The 23,373-nt window shown below is 45.8% G+C and overlaps 1 protein-coding gene across 3 annotated transcripts in view; it reads left to right on the forward strand.

Annotated features, from left to right (window-relative positions):
• Nucleotides 1-13,255, forward strand: part of Thnsl2 (threonine synthase like 2) — an 18,715-nt gene extending 5,460 nt beyond the window's left edge. The window contains exons 3-9 of one of the 3 annotated variants that reach the window (XM_028762350.1): nt 727-921; nt 1,954-2,106; nt 6,413-6,643; nt 8,977-9,125; nt 9,228-9,353; nt 12,275-12,426; nt 12,776-13,252. In XM_028762350.1, coding sequence (XP_028618183.1) covers nt 727-921; nt 1,954-2,106; nt 6,413-6,643; nt 8,977-9,125; nt 9,228-9,353; nt 12,275-12,426; nt 12,776-13,004 — 1,235 coding nt within the window. In that variant the 3' untranslated portion in view covers nt 13,005-13,252. Of the gene's footprint in view, nt 1-726; nt 922-1,953; nt 2,107-6,412; nt 6,644-8,976; nt 9,126-9,227; nt 9,354-12,274; nt 12,427-12,775 lie in introns of all 3 variants that reach the window. The other 2 variants (XM_028762352.1, XM_028762351.1) reach the window with 2 other exon arrangements.
• The last annotated feature ends 10,118 nt before the right edge of the window (nt 13,256-23,373 follow it).

The following is a 23,373-nucleotide window of genomic DNA, read 5'->3' on the forward strand; positions in this document are numbered from 1 at the left end:
AGGGAGGGAGGGAGGGAGGGAGGGAGGGAGGAGAGACAGAGACAGAGAGAGACAGAGAGAGATGGAAAAACAGACAGACAGACAGACAGACAGACAGACGGACGGAGATTTTACTGGTAATGGCACTGCCTTTTGAAACTTCCATTTTCAGGGAAGAAAATTAGGAGGTTGAAACTGGTTAATTTGTTCTATGACTTGATCTTCTATTGAAATGCATGCTTATAGGGACAGGAGAGGTGGCTCAGTGGTTAAGAGCACTGACTGCCCTTCCAGAGGACCTGGATTCAGTTCCCAGCATCCACATGACAGACCATAATCATCTGTAACTCTAGCTTCAGATGGTCTGGCTCTCTCTCCTGGCCTCTCTGCAGGCACTGTGCACATATGGTACACATGCATACGAGCAGCAAAACACTCATTCACTTAGGGTAAATAAAATTAAAATAAAAAGACTCAATAAAGAAGTATACATAATGAAAACTAGACATGTTCTAGAGCCAGTTCTGGTGTCTGGGGAATTCTAAAGAGGAATGTGTGAGCAGTTTAATACACGTCCTTCCCGATTTTTCTAGATCTGTGCAATCCTGGTCCTAAGTGTATTGTCTAAGATCAGATTTTCTGGGCTTTTTAGTTGACAATGGAAGATAAACATTAAAGATTAAAGAGACAGAAGTAAAACTTGAAGAGCTAATACCTCCACCTTCTGTCCAACTTCTACCCTCACAGATCTGATTGACCGAGCCTTCAGCAGATTCCGCCACAGAGATGTGGTCCATCTATGCAAGCTGAAGAATGGGCTGAACATATTGGAGTTGTGGCATGGGGTCACATATGCCTTTAAGGACCTGTCCCTGTCCTGCACAGCACAGTTCCTGCAGTACTTCCTGGAGAAGAGGAAGAAGCATGTCACCATTGTTGTGGGTGGGTGTTGGGAGGGAGTGGGGTTCTTTAGCACTCCAGCTGCAGGGCACCAATGCACAGTATACCCTTGATTAGCTCTTTTAAGGCTTATGCTATCAGTTTTTCTAGGGCAGCGGTTCTCAACCTGTGGGGGTGGGGTCAAACCACTTTAAAACATTTTAAATGGTCAAACCATTTAAAACATTCTTTAAAAGAATGTGGACATTATTGTTCTCTTGCCCAAAGGCAACCACTTTGGGGGTGGGGTCAAACGACCCTTTCACAGGGTTGCGTAAGACTATCAGAAAACAGATATTTACATTACAATTCCTAACAGTAGAAAATTAGTTATGAAGTTGCAGTGAAAATAATTTTACAGTTGGAAGTCACCATGACATGAGGAATTATATTGAAGAGTCGCAGCGTTAAGGAAGATTGAGAATTACTTTTTAGAGGGTTTCTGACCTGTCTGTCACAGATTCTGTCTTAGTTACTTTCTTCATTCCTGTGACGAGCAACTTAAGGAAGGAAGGTTTGTTGCTCACAGTTCAGTTTGAGAGTACAGGTCACCATGGTATTGAAGGTATGGTGACAGGAGCTTGGGGCATCTGCTCACACTGTCTACAGGCAGGAAGCAGAGGGCATTGATGCTTGTGTCCAGGTTGCTTTCTTGGTTTTCTTTTGATCAGGACCACAGCTCATAGGGTGGTGCCAAGGTCCTCCCTTTTCATGCCTTTATAGACATGTTCAGAGGTGTGTTTCCATGATGATCCTAATAGCATCAAGTTGACAAGATTAACCATCACAGACCCCTTGGTCAGTCTGCTGGAGGCTGTGGATCCTTCTGGAATGATATTTTTAGGTGTATAGTCTCGTTGGTGTCCTGATTTTATCAGCATATCCAACAACCCTGGGCTAAGTACTCAGCACTGATCTTTCAAGTAGTTGATATTTCAAGTATTTGAAAGCCAATGTTGCTGTATTGAGCACCAATATTGTAAGGTCATTTTATTCCTTATTCCCTTGTTCTAAAGGGAGGTGTCTCCTTTCTAGGAACTTCTGGAGACACAGGAAGCGCTGCCATTGAGAGTGTTCAAGGATCCAAGAATGTGGACATTATTGTTCTCTTGCCCAAAGGCCATTGCTCAAAGATTCAGGAGCTCCAGATGACAACGGTGCTAAAGGAGAATGTCCATGTGTTTGGAGGTAGGTGCAGGGCTGTGTGGTCCAACTCGAATGGCTGTTTCCGTAGGTAGGATTAATCATGTACTGAAGTGCCTTGGCTTAGCTCTGGGCAGGTTCACAGTCTTCCACACTAACTGGAATATGGCTTTAGACCTGCATTTACTGTGTTGAACTGTTAGAGCTGCTTCAAGTGTCTGTCAGTGCTACCTATTTGGAGTTCTCACTTGTCCAATGTCACATGTAGGCAGCTGTGCAGAACCATAACTTGGGCCAAGCATTGCTCTCAGTTCCAGGGTTCTGAAGTGTTGAAGGCACAAAGTGTTTCATGGTTGAGAGAATGTGTCAGTGCATGTTGGCAGTCCATGTCCTTCTTTAGAGGGCAGACAGCTAGACCATGCATGTAGTTAATTGGGCCAAGTATTAAAATGGAAGCTGCCTGGTGCTGCCTACTACCAGTTCCATTATAGCTGGTCGTGTGTTGAATTCTTGAGCTTTGTCATAGGAACGGTAGCATTCTGTGACTGGAGAAAGGAGAAACCCATGCTTTCCATGCTACATCAAATACCCAGTGGTTAGGAGACATAGTGAGGAAGGAAGAGGTGAGTATAAAATGTCTCAGTCCTTAGGAGATTGAAAGCGGAGGACAGGGGAGAATGGGGGCGGGCATGGTTCTATTATCACCTTTCACAGCCTGTTGACCTCACTGAGCTGCAAGGAGAGGCATAAGAATATGAGATTTAGGGATCTTTGCTAAGATTTTACATACTTTGACCGTGCAGCCTGGCGTGTTTTGTTGTTGTTGTTTTAGTTTTTGGGTTTTTGTTTGTTTGTTTTGGTTTTTTAATCACTCAGTTGAAACACAGGAAATGTTCTAGCAATACATACATATAAGGTGCTAGAGAAATGGCTCAGTGGTTAAGAGCACTGGCTAGTCTTCTAGAGGACAGGGTTCGATTCCCACCACCCACATAGCAGCTCACCACTGTCTGTAACTGCAGTTCCAGTGGGATCTGACGTCCCTTTCTGGCCTGCATGGGCACTGTATACACACGGTACACAGACATACATTCAGGCAAAACATCCATATGCATAAGATAAAATAAACTTAAACATAGATAAATACAAATAAAATAAAATTTCTTCTACAAGGCCTGGGTCCTAGTATAATCCTGTGGTGATTTGAATGAGAACGGCCTCCGTAAGCTCATGTTTGAATGCTTGGTCTCCAGTTAGTGGCACTCGTAGGAATGGATTAGGAGACGTGTCTTTGTTGGACGAGGGGTGTGTCACTGGGGGTGGGTTTTGAGATTTCAAAAGTTCAACCAGACCCAATCTCGATCCTCCCCATGCCAGCCTCTGTCTGTGGATTAGATGTAAATTCTCAGCTACTGCTCCAGCACCAGCATGCCTGCTGCCATGCATCCTGCCATGATGATCAAGAACTAACCCTCTGAAAGCGTAAACAAGCCCCTGACTAAATTCTCCCTTTTATAAGTTGCCATGACCACCGTGTCTCTTCACAACAATCGAACAGTAACTAACACAAATCGCAGGGAGGATATTTTTATGTTAACATACTAACACTGATGAGGAGTTCAATCAGTGGAAAGATGTCTGGTCATCAGAGCAGCAGGAATGCCCTTTGTCTACTTTCTCAAAAGCAGAGAAGAAACCCCTCTGCTCTTCTTTGGCAAGCACATGTGCATTCCAGTGTAAAGTCTGTGCCTTGTTACCCATATCTGGCTGCATTTTCCTTTGGTCATTGTTAGACTTGAATGAACAATGTTCAGGCTCCTGAGGGCCCCAGCTGTTTCTTATGTGACAACCTTGCTAGTTATGAGGTCTGGGTCCTAGCATCAAAATTAAGATTTTTTTTTTGTACTCCAGTCCTCCTCTCTTGCCTTGTACAAGATGTACCAGAGGACATCTTCATCTGGAGGCTGGAGAACATCACTCACCTATGAAATAGTGGCAGCTTTGTGGTCATTCATGAGTCTAGCATGTCATCATTATCACTAGAGCTAAGGTGCTTCTGTTCTGTAAATGGTCTGTGCATCAAGGAAATAGTTCAGTTTGTTTATAAGTAGTACTGCTCACATTCTTTTTCCTTTTAGAGCTTCCAGTGTGACTGTTAAGAGGATGTGTGTATATTCAGGGGCTAACAGGAAAGATGTGTCTTCTCTCTGTGAGCTCAAGGAGTAGGGGTGGACCACATGGATGCGGAGTTTAAACCTTATTAATTCATCATCATCATTATTGTATGTGTGGTGAGGAGAGGGAAGCCCATGACACAGTGATCACACAGACATCAGAGGACAACTTTGTGGGGGTCATTTCTTTCCTCCTACCTTGATATGGTCACCAGAGATCAAACTCAGGTTGCCAGGCTAATGTGGTATATGCCAGGCTTATGCCATTGTATGTTGGAAGTGTTTTTTTTTAAATTTTGTTTGTTGTTTGTTTAGTTTACAATGGGTTAAGCTAAGAGATTGTCTTGAATCTCAGAAGAGATGTTGGACTTTGGATTTTTCAATAACCTTGAGACTGATAGATCGTAGGGGCTTTTGAAGTTGAATTAAATGCATTTTGCATTATGATATGGCCACATGCCCATGGGAGTCTGGGAGTAGAATGTAGTGGTTTAAATGAGAATGGCTCCCTAGGTCTTATATATCTGACTGCTTGGTCCCCAACTGATGGAACTGCTTAGGAAGGATTAGATGTGGCCTTGATAAAGTTGTGCCACTGGAGTGGGCTCTGAGGTTTCAGAAGCCTATAGCCATTCCCTGTTAGCTGTCTGTGCCTTGTGCTTTTGGATAAGAATATAAGTTCTCAGCTACTGCTCCAGAACCATGACTGCCCACCTGTTCCCATGTTCATAGCTCTAATGGTCTTAGACTCTAATCCTCTGAAATTGTAAGCCCCCAAATCTCTTTTTTCTACAAGTTGCTTCTGTCAAAGTGTCTTTAATAGCAATAGAAAAGTGTCTTGCCCAGCCACCGGGTTTATAAAAGTAGTAATTTCCATGTCCATTGTGTATTTCTAAGCATCAAGTACTTAGTAGACTCTAGATGCTTGTTGATTATAGTTTTTTAAAAACTAGAATTAACAGAAAATCCAACTGAGTCTACTGGAAAGAAGAGTTTCCAGTTTCTATCACTGGGATGTCCATGGGTGGAGGTGGCTGTCACTTGGTTGGTTCTGAGACTCAACATTACGATCAGGAACCCAAGTGCTTCTCAGTCTGCCCTCCCCAATTCTAGGTTCCTTCCTCTTGAGGTCACAGTATGAAGACTTGAGGTAATCAAGTTTCTCTTTTCCTATGGCTCTTCCTTAAAAGCAGTGGCCATTTCTTTAGCACCCCAGCACCCATCCTTCTGAGTCTCAGTGGCCTGAATTTCTCACATGTCCAACTTGGACTGAACTCTGACTCCTTGGGCTTGCCAGGCACAGATTGACTTGACCTTGGCAAAGGAATGGGGCAAGGTCAAAGGAATGGGGCCACTGCTACTTGATCAGGTTGACTGGGGTCACAGCTGGTCCCCCATCTGTATTACTGCACTATAGTGATGAGAAGAGAACACTTTACACCCCAATGGCTATCCTGGTTCTTCCCCCCTCAACCACGTAATCTTTACCCCCTCTACTTGAGGTATGGATCCAATTGCAGAATTAGATACAGGTATCAGGTAAGGGTCAATACTGGTACAATTACTGAGGCAGCTAGACTGGGGTGCTGATATGTTAAACTGGTGGATAAATTACCAATAATTCACTCCATAAATTAAACCAATGTACACACCTAACTTCAGGGAGAACTTCTGCAGAAGCAAACTTACCTACCACATAGGAACAGGGACCAGGACACCTATACTTCACCCACGGGGAGAAGTGACCATTTCCACCCAGCTCCAGTAGGGTTCTGTTGTATAAACAGTCCCTCCTTCTTTCCAGAAGGGTGAAAGACATACTCTTTGCAGAACAGTGAAGGCTTGGAATACAGGGATAATTCTTTTCCCAGTATCCCAGAAAGTTGACATTTTATATCTGATTTTATAGACTGAAAGACCATTAGAAATGGTTCTGACTACATTTTCTTTTCTCCCAAGTGAGGACAAATACTTAGGGTCAGAAGAACAAGAGACCTGGATTCAGTTCCTAAGGAGCTTATACAGAGCCTGGGAAGCCAGGCTAACCCATGTGAAAGTGAAGGAAGCAAAGGCTAATGGGAGAGGATAGGCAGAACCTGGGAGGGCCCCCAACAAAGGCGGGAGTGAGTGCCAGGGGCTTCTACTGCTGACAGATGCCAGCTTCTCTCCCCTGGCAGTGGAAGGAAACAGTGATGAGCTTGATGAACCCATCAAGGCCGTGTTTGCTGATGTGGCCTTTGTCCAGAGGCACAACCTGATGAGCTTGAACTCCATCAACTGGTCTCGGGTCCTGGTGCAGATGGCACACTACTTCTTCGCTTATTTCCAGTGTACACCATCCTTGGACATGCACCCCCTACCCACAGTGGAGGTGGTAGTGCCGACAGGGGCTGGGGGTAATCTTGCAGGTAAGGAGACCCTGGGATGCAAATGGACTTTCCAGAAGCACCCAGTCTTTCAAGTTGTATTTTGCTGACAAACATGGAGAGAAAGAAGTTGTGGTTTGTTCTACAGAGGACAACACACACACACACACACACACACACACACACACACACACACACACATGGGATGCCTTCTAACTTGCAGGGGCTGAAGGTGGAACATTCCAGGGTCCTGAAGCAGAAAGAGATTGAGAGCTCAATCCTGGGAAGTTTCTGGAGCCTCGCCTGTGCTTGCACACCACTAATAGACAAAACTCAAGGCTCAGCCACCAAGCACAGCTCAGCATCCTTTCCTAAAATTTGCACTTGACTCCCAGCTCCACCCACTGCCTGCTAAGGGATGCCCACTGTGTGCCAGGGCACAGTGTTCTCACTACCCAGGGACCATGTGAGACAGAAAGGGCTCTGGCATCAGAAGTTCGGCTTTGGCTCTGCCCTTTACTAGCTGAATGGTTAAGAGTTCCTCAGACTCAAGTCCTCAGCTGATCACATGCTCAGAGCTGCCTGTGAGGAACAAGTCTGACTGAAGGTGCACATGAGCTTTGTACTTTGCACAAGTGCTGTCCTCCCACCAAATACTAATGAACATTCTCAACCATTAACTATGCACCAGGTGATGTTGTTCTAAGTAAGTGCTCTTTCTGTGATTTCATTGGACTAGAACAACTCCACTGTCTCCTGTGTATAGACGATTAGTTATAAGACCCCTGAAGATACCAAAATCTGCAGAGATTCAAGTCCCATATGTGAAATGACATGGTGTCTGCATATAACCTATGTATATATACTGGTGTACTTTAAATCACCTCTAGATGATGCCAAATAAATAACATAACAAGCAAATGTTATCTAAATGGCCATTGTGTTTTAGGAAATAATGGTAAGAAAGAGTCACAATGTGTTTAATACAGATGTAATTTTTTTCCTTGAGAAGGTTTCACTATGTAATGTAGGCTGCCCTAAGCCCCTTAGGGTAGCCTTAAAAGTCTCCATCCTCCTACCTCAGCTTCCCAAATGCTGGAAACATAGGGTATATCACCATACCCTGATTCGGATAGTTTTGATTTGTGGTCAGTTGACTCTGTAGATTCAGAAGAAGACTCTGTAGATGTATCCAGGGTCCACCTGTTCTATTCTTACTGTTGTAGAGTGAGGAACTAGACAAAGACAAGCTTGCTTGCTTCTGTTTACACACTGGTTGGTAGTGGAGCCAAGCTGACAGCCCAGGCAGGCTTGAGTCTACATCTTTTCCATCTCTCAAGGAGGCAACGGTGTCAGGGTTTCTGGTAGCTCTGCCCCTGCCATTGCTTCTCAAGGCGCCAGGGGCAGAGTGGGTAAGATGGCAAAAGCGTCCAAGTTAGGAGACTCCTTGACTTCTTACAGGAAGATAGAGGTGATAGTATGCTGGCAGCTAGGCAAGGAAGGCTACTGTCCTCACTACTCAGAAGGTGACACTCAGTGTGTTTTCCTTTCATGTCACCTTCCAGCTAGCAATGCCACCTATAGCTATGCCCTTCATAGCACCTGGCACAAATAAATACATGGGCAAGACCTGTGGAGAACATTCTCATCTGGGATTTCTCCTGAAGGACCTGTTTGACCTTAAGTCTTTGGGCCCTCCTGAGCTTCTGTTTTTCCTCATCACTGAAGAACATTGTAATGCTTCCCTGAGGATCAAGTGACATAAGAGTGTGAATGGGCTTTCCAAAATCAAGTGTGATATTGATAAAACAATCTCCTCCCTGAAAAAAAGTAGGGGCCTAAAGAGGGAATTTAGTAGGTAAGGCGTTTGCCGCACCAATCTGAGGGCCTGCGTTTGGATCCTTAGAACCCACATAAAACTAGATGTGGTACTGCCTATCTGTAATCTGTACTCTCAGTGTTCCAACAGCAAGATGACAGAGACAGGAGAAGCCCCAGAAGCTTGTGGACCACTAGCCTTGCATATCAGCAGTGAACAGCAGACATCCTTCCTAAAACAAGCTGGAAGGCAAAGCCCTAGACCCTGCTCTTTGATAGGATTTGGGCAAGACATTTCAGCCCTTAGCACCTTCAAGGTGCTAGGGTTGACTCACAAAACTTTATGTGTATGGTAGCCCCTGGTAGGTGGCTGAAACACAGGACAGTGACAGTGACAGTGACTGTCCAGCTTCTCTTCCTCTTCTCTCCTCCTATGCCCTCCTCCCATCTCTCATTTTCACACAGCAAAAAGTTTGTCTTTTTTTTAATTAAACTCAATTTTAAAATATTCTTTGCCTTTATCCAAAAATCTATTTGTCTTCCTGTCTTGTACCAAGCTGGGTGCATTGCTCAGAAGATGGGCCTGCCAATCTGTCTGGCTGTGGCAGTGAACCGCAATGACATCATTCACAGGACTGTCCAGAAGGGAGACTTCTCTGTGTGTGAGGCTGTCAGAACAACCCTGGCATCTGCTATGGACATTCAGGTGGGCCTCCGGGGAGAAGAATAGATCTGGCCAATTGTTGGAGGGGCAGGACTGGATAAGGCTCGGAATGAGGGTCCCTAGGATTTCTGTCTCTCCATTCAGATGCCCTACAACATGGAGAGGATCTTCTGGCTGCTCTCTGGCTCTGACAGCCAGACAACCAGGGCCCTCATGGAACAGTTTGAAAGAACCCAAAGTCTGCACCTACCCAAGGACCTACAAAGCAAGGTTGGTCATTGGATACACCCTAAGGGGGTGGAGGTGGAGGTGAAGGGTCTCTGCAATCTCCATAGCTAGTGGAGTGACCTCTGAGAGGTAAGAAGGCAGTTTTGTTCAACAGGACTCGGTAGGTAGTGTTGGTTAAGACTTCTAGAGTCTGACCTCTAGTGATTTACTTTAGGCGTATTTAAGCACAGCCCAATGTGGTGAACATTATTCTTGTGATGATTAACTCAGTCCCATGTGTACAACAAAGCATACATCAATCTCCTTGAGGAACAAAGTACATACAGATCAGATCTAATTACATCAAAACTCATCGTAAAGTCCTTAAAGATTGGTTCTTTGGGTTGTATGCTAAGGGTTTGGGGGAGGATCCAGTGCTAGAAAAGTCTCTTCCACACAGACCAAAGGTCACCAGACTAGTAACCAAGTCTACAGAGCTACGTTCAGCCTTCTAGTTAGATGGCAGTTGTTGCATGAAACAACACTGTGTGCTTACATTCCAGTTCGCCTAGTGCTTACCTGTGAGCACAGAGGACTTCTTTCTGTGCCTCTACGGCATCCCGTGGAGGAAAGGAAGGATACAGCCACAGGACAGACTTGGGGTTTGGAAACATGAGAAAGGAAAGGGGACACCTGGTTTTTGAGCATCGTCTGTGAGCTAGGTGCTTTCACGGTTAACACTGACTGAATGACAAGTCAGTTGTGAAATGCTAAGCTGGTTTTATAAATGCAGTGCCTTCATTTCCTCATCTGTAGAGGGAGGGTGATAAGAACCCCTGTCTCATAAGGTTGCTGTGAACTTTGAATCAAAAGATCAATGTAGGCACTTTACATACTGCTGGAAATGTACGGTTCCATACAAGTACTGTTTCTATGTTTATTTATTATTGTTGTAAATTTCCAATAAGAACAACATCTGTACAAGGACAAGGCCATTCTGCCTTTCCAGTATAGACAGAAACTGTAGCTCCTCCTTTGTCCTTGTCTCTGTCTCTCTCTTAGAGAAGGAGAAACTTTATTTAGTTAATAAATAAGTTTGATTTGTTTTAGGAAACTAGTTAGAATGCATTGCTTTTATTTGAATGCAGCCTGGTGACTATTACCTTGGAACCCAGGGGTGAATCTGGCCAGAGTCCATCTTCCTAGCCAGTATTTAATTAAAGCTTGCTTCAAAGGGCCAGGGCGGGGTGGTGGAGAAATGACTCAGCGGTTAAGAGCGCTGGCTGCTCTTTCAAAGGTCCTGAGTTCAATTCCCATCAACCACATGGTGTCTAACCACAATCTGTAACGGGATCTGATGCCCTCATCTGGCATGGAGGCATACATGCAGTTAGAGCACTCAGACGGCTGGCTGGATGGATGGATGGATGGATGGATGGATGGATGGGTGGATGGATGGATGGATAGAGTGACTGAGTGAGTGAGTGAAGCCTGATGATGCACAAAGTTCTAGAATGTGCTCCTTCTTGATTTCATAGTCTGATTTTATCTCAGTGTCTTCCACTTGAAGAGAATCCTTATTTACCACCTTGGCCTACCCAATTCCTTTAACTTAGTCCCTTATATGACATAATTGGCTCTGGTTAGTGTCGCTCCTGAGGGCTTCTTCTTAAAACTAGAGACAGTTATCTGGGCTGAGCTATTTCCTTGAAGACCAAAATGGGACTTCTCTCTTTTAGAATCTATACTGCTTTAAAAATAAAAAGATTTTCATTATTTTTATTTAATGTGTATAAGTGTTTGCCTGTTTATGTATGTGTACCACATGCATGCAGTGCCTGTGATGTCCAGGAGAGGGCATCAGATCCCCCTGGAAATGGGAGTTACACATGGTTACCACTGTGTGGGTGCTGAGAACCAAACCTGGGTCCTCTACAAGAGCTCTGAATAGCTGAGCCATCTCTTCAGCCTTCTGCTGCCTTTGACAAAGCCAAACATTAGTTTGCTTGGCCCATAGTTTGTGCAAAAATCAATATTTCTTCTCCTTATGTAAATAAGATCCTCCACTAAAACTGGACAGCAAAAAAAAAAAAAAAAAAAACCCAAAACTGGACACCATACCTCCCCTGTTTCTTCATTTCCTCCCTCACTCTATGATAAGGGTACTGTATGTGCTGGATGAGCATTCATTAATTCGTCCATCAATTCATTCATTCATTCATTCATTCATCCCTCCATTTGTATTATCTATCTGCTGTGGTTCAAGAACTATGTTAGGTGCTGGAAATACAAAGAGAAAATACAGCTATCACACTGAGTGATGCATCAAGGTGGTAGAGCACATGCTTAGTATGCATTTGGCCTGCATTCAATCCTCAGAACTGGGAAAAGGAGGAATAAGGGGTGGGAGGGGGAGGAAGAGGAGGAGGAAGGAGAGGAAGAAGAGGAGGGGAAAAAGTGTTGGTTACTATCTCTGACCCTAACCAGGGAGTAGCTGTATAAACAATCTATGAATCATGTGGACTCTGATGCCATTAAGTACATGCAGAGTGTTTGCTATGTTGTAAGCATGCAGAACATCTTCAGAGAGTGATCTAGCATACCAACCACACTCAGGGAGCATTGAGAAGGGAGTCTTCCTCTGTCTGTGAGTACTGGGTTTCCCAGGGGAGGTGCTCCTAAGCAGGCTAGGAACTGACAAGGTAGTTTTCATGGCATAAATGTTTGGACACCCATGACGTGTATCAGGCTGTAGAACAAGACTGTGTGCTAATTCGCTTCATCTGCTAAATGCGTCAAGATGTACCCAAAACTTCTACAAATCCCTCTGTTTAGTAGGCTCAAAGCTGTAATTGGCTCAAAATTCATAAACTGATTTTACTACTAGTTCCTGGTGTGGATGTGGATGTGTATATAGCAGGGTTCTAGTCCTCCTTCTGTGATTCACCAATCCCAACATCCACCCCTGTCTCATGACCTTTCAGCTTTCAGAGGCAGTGACATCTAAGTCGGTATCTGATGAGACCATCACCCAGACCATGGCCCGCTGCTGGGAGGAGAACCAGTATCTACTATGCCCCCACTCGGCCACAGCGGTGAACTACCATTACCAGCAGACTGACAGTGGGCAGCCCAGGTACCAGCAGTGCAATCTGGGGCACGGTGGGGGGGGGGCATGCCTCTTCTTCAAGCAGGGCATGTAAGACTAAGGATAGTGACATCAGTGGGCATGGTGGGTTCTGTGCCCAAGAACTAAAGAGATGTGAACTGTATCCCAGATCATGAGGAGGAGGATGGCTGAACTGGGTTTTGATTGGAGTACTTTGCAAGCTTATTATAAAAATTAGTTCAAGGTATTAATCATGTCTTTATCTCTCTCTGCTCTCTGTTCTACCCTGCCCTTAACCTTTCTCCTGGTCCTCCTTCCTCTCTCTTCTTCTTTCCCATCCTTATGCCTGTTCTCTTCTGTCTTGCACTATCCCCAGTAGCATCCCTCGGTGCTGCCTGGCTCCTGCCTCGGCAGTCAAATTCCCAGAAGCAGTCCAGGCGGCTGGGCTGACTCCTGAGACTTCCACAGAGATCCTGGCACTGGAGCACAAGGAGACACGCTGTATCCCAATGCGGAGAGGAGACGACTGGACACAGATGCTGAGGGACACAATTGAGGGCCTGTCCCAGCGGTGGAAAAGTTGTGTAGCGAACCCTTCAGAATAGCCCAGGTTGGAATGAGTTTGAAGACTCTTGTCCTAGGGATGGCTAGGGCAAGATGGCTCAGTAGTTAAGAACTCTTGCTGCTCTTCCAGGGGACCCAAGTTTAGTTCCCAGTGCCCATGTCAGATGGCTCACAACCATCTATAACTTCAGCTGTAGGTTTTTGACACTTCTGACCTCTGTAGGCAATGCATTCATACGCAGATACACATACCTATATGCAATTAAAAATAATAAAAAATAAGTCTTTTTTTAAAGTTTCTTATTCCAGCTAGATATGGTAGCACATGCCTTTAATTCCAGCATTCAGGAGGAAGAGACAGGCAGGTCTCTGTGAGTTCTAGGCCAGGCTGGTCTATATAGAAAGTTCCAGGACAGCCAGATCTACATGGTAGATTTCTGACTTTAAAAAGCATGTGTATTGTTGTCCCAAGGAGATAATGTCCCTGCTTCTGAGAAAAGCTACTGCAGTCCTTTCCTGGACATCTTCCCCTTTATTCTGTGAGGGGTGGAGTGAATTGCTGTAGAAGATGGCTAATGTTGAACGGTTCACCAATATCACTGCCTCATATGCAAGTCTCAGGGACTTCACATGGAGAGGCTTTTGGACATGGATCAACTTCAGCTCGAAGGGGTCAGGACCCCAAATCTGTGACACGAGACTGCTCTCCTACATACTGGCCTGGGTCTTAGGATCTCTGGTTCTCTATTCAACCACACAAACCAAATTCAGAGTCTTGGTCCCCCTTGATAGTTGCTTTCAACCTACTGAAACATTGGGAAATGCTTCTCTGTAAGTTGGATGGGGGCTCAGAACAGCTCTTGGGCAGCTCAGAGCTGTGGGTTGAATGCAGATCCACTGGCCTCTGAGAGGTGATGCTGAGGCATGGACCACATCCATCTGCTGCACCAGGATGGCTCAGCAGAGCAGGCAAGGGAGCAAGGAAGCCTGTACTGGTGGTGTGGATAGAAGTTGATCACTAAATTGAAGGTTGTGTGGGACAGAAAGTCATGGTGGCACCAGTGTACCAACCAAGCCAGCTAGCTTTTCAATTATTAATGTTACTGGGTTCATCTCTTATGGGGAGCAGGAGAGATTTCAGCCAAATGCAGGCCAACAAATAGCAGTAGCAATCCCCATGCCTTGGAGAGTAAACTTCTCTCTAGAAAGACAGAGATAGAAGTGAAGAGTTGACACCAGAGGATGCTGCTGCTCTGCCCTATGGCTAATCTGACCTCATCTACTTGGGCTTCAGGAGCTTCCTCACTCAAAGGTCTGAGGATGCTGACCACCCAGGACCAGTCTGATTGATGTATCCCATCAGAACAGGCCAGATACACATCTCTCTCTAGTCCCGAGGGAGAGACTGGAGAGAAACTACTACTAGAAAAATGGCCACTAAGAACCAGCATTCGTTAGGGAAGAGTAGGGAAGCTGGACCTGTTAGGGGTGGTAGGGCTATGCTAAAGAAATGATAGTGACCCCTTACAGGCAACAGCACATCATGGTTTCTGGAATACTATCATCCACAGTATTAGACACATCCAACCACTAGGGGCCAATTACCTATTGAGTGTGACAGACTCAGAAGCCACCATACTGCTTGAGACCTATGAATATGTTTTAATATCATTTTGCATTTGTGCATATGTTGTTGGAGACAGGGTCTGTTGTTCACTGCTGCCTAGGGCAGACTAGCCAGCCTGAAGACTTCCTGGGACACCTTGTCTCTTACTTTCATCTTGCTACCGGAGTTCTGGGATTACACACTGCCTCATCTGATCTTTACATGGGATCAGGAGATGTACACTTAGGTTCTTAGGTTTGCAAAGCAAGTACTTTACCCACCGAGCTGCCTCCCCAGCCCTTTAACTTTTTTAAAGCAAAACAAAACAACAACAACAACAACACACTCCTGACGTCATTCATTCTTCAGTGGCAGGGTCCTGAGAGAGAGGACCAGGAGATTAGAAAATAAAGAAGGTAATAAAGTTTGTAATAAGGATGTCTTGCACAAGCTATGTCTTATGCTAAGCAGTCTTGTTAAAAAGTACAGCATTCTATATATTATTTCCAGAGGAGAAATGGGACAGAACCAAAAGAAACTATAATACAGTGGGACAAAGTCAGCATGAGGCTTATCAAGCAATGTTAGGCAAAGGGGACACAAGGTATCTCACGAGCAGTACAGACTGAGCACACAGCAGACTCGGGACTGATAACTCCCAGTGTTTTCAGGGGGAAGGCAAGTTCTCAGGAACGGAAGCTGACTCCTTTGAGGCCCACGTCTCAGCCTCAGATTGGTCTTGCCAAGTCAGCTCCTGAGCAAGGACGCAAAACTGGATTCCCTTTCTCTTTTCATCAGGGCCTCAGAGAAAGCTTTGGATCAGTCTGGCCCTCATCACAGTTCATCTTGGCAGTCTTCATAATACTTTTGTAGAGCAAGAACCCTATGGGGGCCAGTGAGGTGGTTCAGCAGGCAAAGCCCTTGCTGTGAATGTGTAGTCACCTGAGTTTGGTACCCAGAACCCACATAAAGGCGGAAGGAGAGAATCTACTTGCATCATATACATGCAGTAATAATACATACAAGTAAGCAAATTGTAAAAGGCCATAGTGTCTTCCTGATAGCACCTACAATGTGTCCGTTGCTGCTTTACAGAAATTAATTTTGGGGATCCTGATGACAGTGTGGCAAGTCCATTTTACAAAGGAGCCAACTGGGGTTCTGGGAGGTGATGGCTTTGAGTTCTGTGTGAACTTCATCGAAGCTTCTCTGGAGAGCTCGTGATAGTCCTGTGGGGTTCCCTTGGGGTTCCCTTGGGTTTCCAGCCGCCTCCTATTCTCCACTCCTCTTTGCCTCCCCCTAACCCCCACATTCTTTGTCCCTGGTCCCCTCACCTGTCTTTGCATTGTGTGAGAACCTGGCTGTGCTTTCCCAGAAGTCCCACCTCCTAATAGTGCCACTCTTCATGGGCTAAGCATTCAGACACATGAGTCCATGGAGGCCAGACCTATTCAAACCACCAAAGATTCCACCCCCAGATCAGGAAGAGATTAAACATTAAAGTCACAGGGTCTATGATGTACTATTCTGCTATACACAGACACAGACACACACACACACACACACACACCACTACTTAACAAGAAACGGCAGGAGTCTGTTTCAGATTAGATTAGGAGCAGGTTGCAATCTTTCTTAAGTCACATGTCTGTTGGTAGCAGGAGCACAGAGCAACCATTTTGTCTGTGTGGGCCCCAGTTTCCTCTTCTGATGACCAGAATATTTTTGTTCAGGTTTGCTTTGAGGATTCTACAAAGTAACAGATGTTCTGAGCGCCAACTAAACCCTCAATGACATACAAACCCTTCTTCCTACTAACACAAAGATAGCCTCCAACAACCCAGCACTTATATCTTGTGATTTTTACTGTTTTGTATGTGTGTGTATGTACGTGTGTGCCTGTGTTTGTGTGTGTCTATGTATATAAGTGAGTGCAAGCCATGATGGACACATGGGGATCAAGGGACAACTTGTAGGAGTTGGTTTTCTCCCTCCACCACGTGACTCCAGTGCATTGACACAAGCTAGAGTCATCAGAGAGGAAGGAGCCTCAGTTGAGGAAATGCCTCTGTGAGGTTCAGCTATAAGATATCTTCTCAATTAGCAATCAATAGGGCAGGATCAAGCTCATGGTGGGTGGTGCTATCCCTTGGCTGGTGGTCCTGAGTTCTATAAGAAAGCAGGCTGAGCAAGCCATGGGAAGCAAGCCAGTGAGCAGCACCCCTCCATGGCTTCTGCATCAGCTCTGCCTCCAGGATCCTGCCCTGTTTGAGTTCCTGTCATGTCTTCCTTCAGTGATGGACTACAATGTGGAAATACAAGCTCAATAAACCCTTTCCTCCCCATCTTGCTTTTTGGTCATGGTGTTTTGTTGCAATAGAAACCCTAACTAAGCAATCCAGGGAGTGTGTGGTGGTTTGAATGAGAATGGCCCCCATAAACTCACAGATTTGAATACTTGGACATCAGGGAATGGCTCTATTTGAAAGAATTAGGAGGTGTAACTTTCTTAAAAGAAATAGGTCATGGGGGAGGTAGGCTTTGAGGTTTCAAGGGCCCAAGCCAGGCCCAGTGGCTGGTGGCTGGTTGGCTCTCTCTCTCTCTCTCTCTCTCTCTCTCTCTTTTTCTCCCTCCCTCCCTCTCTTCCTCCCTCTTCCATCCCCCTCCCTCCCTCTCTCCTCTTGCTGCCTGTGAACCTGGATGTAGAACTCTCAGCTGCCTCTGCAGCACTATGTTGGCCTGCATGCCACCACATGCCCTGCCATGATGACAGTGGACTAAATCTCTGAGACTCTAAGCCAGCCTCAGTTAATGCTTTCCAAGTTCACGCCGTCTTTCCACAGCATGGAATAAGGTAACTGGGCTTGGTAGCAAGTGCTTTTACCCACTGAGCTGTCGCAGCAGCCCAGGAACCTCATTTTAGAGATGAATAAATGAAGCTTGGGAGGGGATGTGAGGAGGTCCTTTGGTCCGACGACCTCCAGTCTCCTTCACATCAGGGCGTGTGGTGGTCTGAGGATCAGAGGAGGAGAATCTGGCGCCTTAGGGTGGGAGATGACTCATCATTAGGGATGGACAGCTGCCCTGGGAAGGGTCACGGAGCAGAGTCCTTTGTCCTGGCTCAGGCTCCGAGTGGAGCTGGTCTCATGGTGGGGGTGTCTGGAGTGGGTGTGTGCTCAGTGAAACGGAAGCTGCTATTAGAAGAGGTGACCATGGTTCTGTGAGGTTTTCAGCTACAGGCAGGCGGGTCTCCACCAGAAAGGCGAACTGTTGGTTTAAGGAAGCGGTGAGTGAGGCCTTGGGAACCTTCGTTGAATTTTCCCAGCTAAAGTAAATATGGAACGAGCAACCCAGGGAGGGTAGCACAACTTACCTCCTGGAAAGAGGACAGAGCCAACTCCCATGCCTAGAGATAGTTGCTCCTACCCAAGAAGTGTCTTCCTTCTTTCCAGATCTGTCTTTTGCACTCTGCCCATTGGTTCTTCACTCTATAGCCTGTATTCTCACAGGTGCCCACGGCTCAGCCAACGCTCAGAGATGGAGGCACTTCCTACTACACACTAGGCAGTGCTGGGTAGCTAGGGAGAAGCAGGAAAAGATTTGGCTGGAGGTGTGTGTATGTGTGTGCGTGACTGTGCACGTGTGTGTATGAGTGTGTGTGTGTTTGGACAGGATCTCATGTAGCTCAGGATGAGCTTGAACTTTATATGTGGCCAAGGATGATCTTAAACTTGTAAATCTTTTTTCACCATCTCTTAAGGATTGCAACCTGCTTTGTGCAGTCCTGGAGATCAAATGGGTTTTATTCAAGCTGGGCAATCATTCTATCAAATCTACCAACAGAACTTCATCCCATCCACCAACTGACATAGCATCATAAAAGCTGTATAAACCAAGGTCCAGGAGCTGCCCAAGGCTGTCAGTAATGGTTCTCCGGTGACTATGTCCTAACAGCCTGTTGGGACTCTTTGTGCACTGTGTAAAGATTATCTTTGTATTAGTCAAATGTTGATTTCTCTACCAGCAGAGTGATTAGTACTATCTGGATGTTGGTATTGTTTTGTTTGTTTGTTTGTTTGTTTGTTTTTTGGTTTTTTTTTTGTTTTTCTTTATGAAGCATCACCTGTCTCAGTGTTTCATAAACATTCTTCTTCATTGCCTCCTGATTGGTTTAAGAAAGATCCGATCAGCCAATTAGCTGGCAGAAGAGACTAGGGCAAGAGTTCCCATCCCAGTGAGGGGTGTCCCGGGGATCCAGAGAGGAGAGGGAGAGAAGAGGTAGAGAGACCATGTGGATTCTCCAGGAGGATTCTCCAGGAGATCCCCATGAGAAAGCAACCATGAGGACACACATGAACCAGAACAAGCCAGGGCAAGACTCAGGTTGCAGGTAAAGGAGCTGGGAAATAGGCAGCCTAGAGGGTTAGAGTAGCTCAGAACCTGCCCAACTTAGGCTTGCCACTTGTTAATACAAATACCAGATCTCTGTATCTTTTATTTGGGTGCTAAAGTGGGCTAGAGCTGGTGTAGAAATGCCCTGCCGTTATTTGGGAGCTAGCAGGGTCGAAGAACAACCCCTCCCCGAGTTACTTTTACAGCAGCCTCCCTTTGGTGTCACTGTTGCAGGGATTGATTCTAGAGCCTGTGCGTCACTCTGTAAGTGTTCTTCAAAGGCCACTATAGAATATACCATAAGGCCAAGACCTGACCCAAACATAGCCTTCTCTGAGGATGTGTAACTGCAGCCAGTCTGGTAGAAGGAGCTGCAGAACCAAGACTGTTGTACAGGAGAGACCAGCAGTGTGTGGAGAAGGCTGAGCTGGTCTGACTGAATGCTGTACCAAGGAGTTCCTCCTGGGTTCTAGAATACCTTCCCCCCCTCATGACTTGGACATTGTAGTGATTTGTTATAAATCAATAATCCAGCAGATCAGTGGTGGGTACACGCCTTTAATCCCAGCACAGGGGAGACAAGCCAGTAGATCTCTGATTTAGAGGCCAGCCTTGTCTACAGAGCCAGTTCTAGGACAATGATGGCACAGAGAAACCCTGTGTAAAAAGTACAAACAAACAAACAACAACAACAAAAATAAAATCCAGTTTTGGCACCAGTCGGGGCTACTGCTAAGACAGAAAGAACTGTTTGCAGTTAAGGAATTGGCCATCTGCCTTCTAAATAGACGCTGGACTGTAGTTAAGCAAGGCCAAGGCTCTGTGACAGGTGCAGTGTCACGAATTAAAGCTGAACTGGAGTCCTTCAGTTCAGGGTAACACTGCAAGGAGCCCCTCCTTAGCTTGGGTGCTAGGGACACCTATTGAGGGTCACCTCGCCTTCATCTTTATCTTCCTATCGTCTCTCATCCAAGGCTTACTCCTCATCAGGGATCGTGTTGCTTGTAAAACAGATTTAGTTTAAGTATCACTGGTTCAGACCCAGCTGCACGTAAGCAACTCAGTAAGCAAAAGCTTTCCTAGGGAAAATAAGCCCCCACATTCCCTGGAAAGCCCTGGCAATAATTCTTACATCCAGTAGAGGGCAGCAGAACACACCCAAAGTCCTCGCTCTAAAGTAGGTGGGCCTGGCCAATCCAAACCACGCTCCTGCCTTCTATCATAGGCAAACCACCTGTCTGATTTTGTTTTCTGAAGACTGGGGGCCCTGAAGGGTGGAGGATTGAACCTAGGGCCTTGCACGTGCTAGGCAGGTGCTCTACTACTGAGTCACACCTCAGGCTTGGCCCAGAGGGCGACCTCAGGTGGTGTTCAGCAGCTGCTGCCCTATTTTATATTTTATTTTATTTTATTTTTTATTTTATTTTATTTATTTTATTATTTTATTTTATTATATTCGATTATATTTTATATTTTATTTTATTTGATTATTTTATTTTATCTATTCTATTCTATTCTATTCTATTCTATTCTATTTTGTGTTAGACAGGCCCTTTTGTTGTCCTGGAGCTCTCTAAGCAGCAAAGCTGGTTAGTCAGGCAAGTCCAGGACTCCGTCAAAAATAACTTTAAATTTTTTAAAAAATGTATTATATCGTAACTTATTATTGGTACCTCTCTCCTTTTAAAAATTCACATGTGCCTCTGGTGTGTGTCTGTCTGCGTGCGTGTGTCTGTGATTTCTCAGAGAGCAGTAGTGGCTGGAGGCTCAATATGTAAGCCCTTGTCTGTGCAAAGGCCAGGGGGAGGAGTCAAGTGTCCGGTTCTGTGACTCCCCACCTTATTCCCTTGAGGCAGCATCTCTCACAAAACCTGGAGCTAGGCTAGCAGGCAGCAAGCCACAACCACCCGGTCTCCACCACCATAGAGCTGTGGCTACAGGTATTCGTTCACACACAGCCACACGGAGTTTCACGTGTGGACGCTGGAGATTCCAGCTCAGGGCTTTGTGCTTGGGCACTAAGAGCTCTTACCCACTGAGCCATCTCCTCAGCCCCTCAACATTGCCTTAAATAGTTTTTAGTTTTGTGATGAAACTGCCTTAAATGGCATACATGGAAAACTTCTTACTGACATGCTTCTGTACTGCTTCAACTAGGAGAAGCAGGAGTAAACACAGAGTCCAGAAAGTCAAAATAACTTTGTCACTGTTGTAATACGCATGTGCTGGTACCAAGACTGGCGCAGGGGGACTCGGGCAGTGACCATTGCGGCTGTCTGTTGGCATGCTTCTCTCCCATCTCTGCTACAGGAGCAGCTCAGTCATGGCAGCTGGGAGGTCACCTACCCTTCTCCAGCCGCCTCAGCCTCCTGGGTGACAGTGCTTATGACTGGTGATCGTGGATTCAGATACAAACACAGACATGCAATGACTTGATTTTTAAGTCAAGCAGATGGATCTAGAAAATTATTTGAAAAAAACTTTCACTCACATGAAATACACTGCTGCTAGAGAAGTGTGTGTGTGTGTGTGTGTGTGTGTGTGTGTCTGTCTGACTGTCTGTCTGTCTCTCTGTCTGTCTGTGTGTGTGTCCTCTTTTTTTTGGCACAGTATTTTATTGGCCTGGAGCTGGTTGGTCAGCAAGTCCTGGATCCCTGGATTCTGCTTTTGAGAAATCTCTCTCAGTCCTTGCTTCTCATAGGTGAGCAGATTGAGGCTCAGACAGGACCTCTGCCTTAGCCTTGGTACACAGATCATTAGAGTGGGGCAAATGAGAACCACTTTGCACAGCCATTTCTCCTGGTAAGACCCTCGGTCAGCCAGAACAGACTTGGTCCTGGGGAAGGAGCCTGAGCGTGGATTCTTTGAGGGAATAGCCATGGCAGTGTGGGGACTTCCTGGAGGTATCCAGTCACCAGCTTCCAAACGGGGGAAATGAGAGAATATTGGTGTGCATGGCCTCTGGGGAAAGCTGAAGAGCCTACCACCCTAGATTCAGACAAGTGCGAGTTATCTGATCGCCATGACCCTCCACTCCTATGGTTGTTGCCTGGCTCTGGCCCTTTCACTACCTGAGAAAGCTCACCTGGACTGGCTCTGCCTCATTCTATAGATGCAAGATGGAGAAACATGAAGCAGATACAAATACCTCGTCCCCATGAGGATGGTGGAACAGAGAGGGCATGACACCCTTTGTTCCCTGAGCTGAGCAGTCCTACGGGGATTGGCGGGGACTCTAGAATTCTTGTCAAAGGAGATAATAAGACTCGTATTTAAAGCCAGTTTAGTTACATTTGAAGAGGGAGGTAAGGTGGAGGTTTGGATGAGATAGCTAAGCAGGTAAAGATGCTCCCTTATACACATGAGACAGACAGAGAGAGAGACAGAGAGAGAGAGACAGAGAGACAGAGACACAGAGAGAGATAGAGAGAGAGAGACAGAGAGAGAGACAGAGAGACAGAGACAGAGAGACAGAGACAGAGAGACAGAGACAGAGAGACAGAGAGACAGAGACAGAGAGACAGAGAGACAGAGACAGAGAGACAGACAGACAGAGAGAGAGATCTAAAAGAGCATGGGTCATATCAGAAAAGACACAAACTTTGGTCATTCTAAGGAGGTTAGTCCCGTGAGGGTCTGGAACACACTGGTCAGCCTTGAGCATATATTTGAGACCTCAAAGCCCCACCTCCCCAGTGACACACTTTCTCTAACAAGGCTATACCTCCTCCAATAAAGCCACACCTCTGAATAGTGCCATATCGTATGGGCCAAGCATAGGCAAACCACCACAGAGCTGAAGTGGGTGGAGCAGGGATTAAATGATGGGATGAAGAGACCGGAATGCTGTGCTTTAAACACTAGAAAGACCACTTTCAAGGCAGTTTGGAGTAAGGGATAGTACAAATGGCAAAGACACGGAATCGTGCGAGAAAGAGTCGCCCAGGAAGAAGCAACCCTGAAGAATCACCCCAAACAGACTGGCCTATGGGTATGTCTGGGGCATTTTCTGATTAATGATTGATGTGAAATGGGCTGCCCCGTGGCAGCTGGTCCTGCTTCAGAAAAAAAGCTGAACAGGCCATAGAGAGCAAGCTGGTGGTCGGAGCTCCTCCGTGGCCTTTGCTTTCGCTCCTGCCTTGGCTTCCCTTGGTGATTAACTGTGTAAGATGGAATAAACCCTTTCCTCCCCAGGCTGCTTTTGGTCATAGCAATAGGAAGCAAACCAGGACACATGTGTAAGTGAACATACTGGGTTAGGGCTTGATGAATGAAAGGAATGGAATAACTGGATAAACATGTCAAACTTGCAGACTTAATATAAACTCAACATCCAAGGGCTCTACAAGCCAAACTTCACAGGCTACACAGGAGAAAGGCCAGTGCCTCCAATGGTCCAATTGGTCCGAATC

Source organism: Grammomys surdaster, unplaced genomic scaffold, assembly GCF_004785775.1.
Source record: "Grammomys surdaster isolate TR1022 unplaced genomic scaffold, NIH_TR_1.0 133, whole genome shotgun sequence".
NCBI lineage: Eukaryota > Metazoa > Chordata > Mammalia > Rodentia > Muridae > Grammomys > Grammomys surdaster.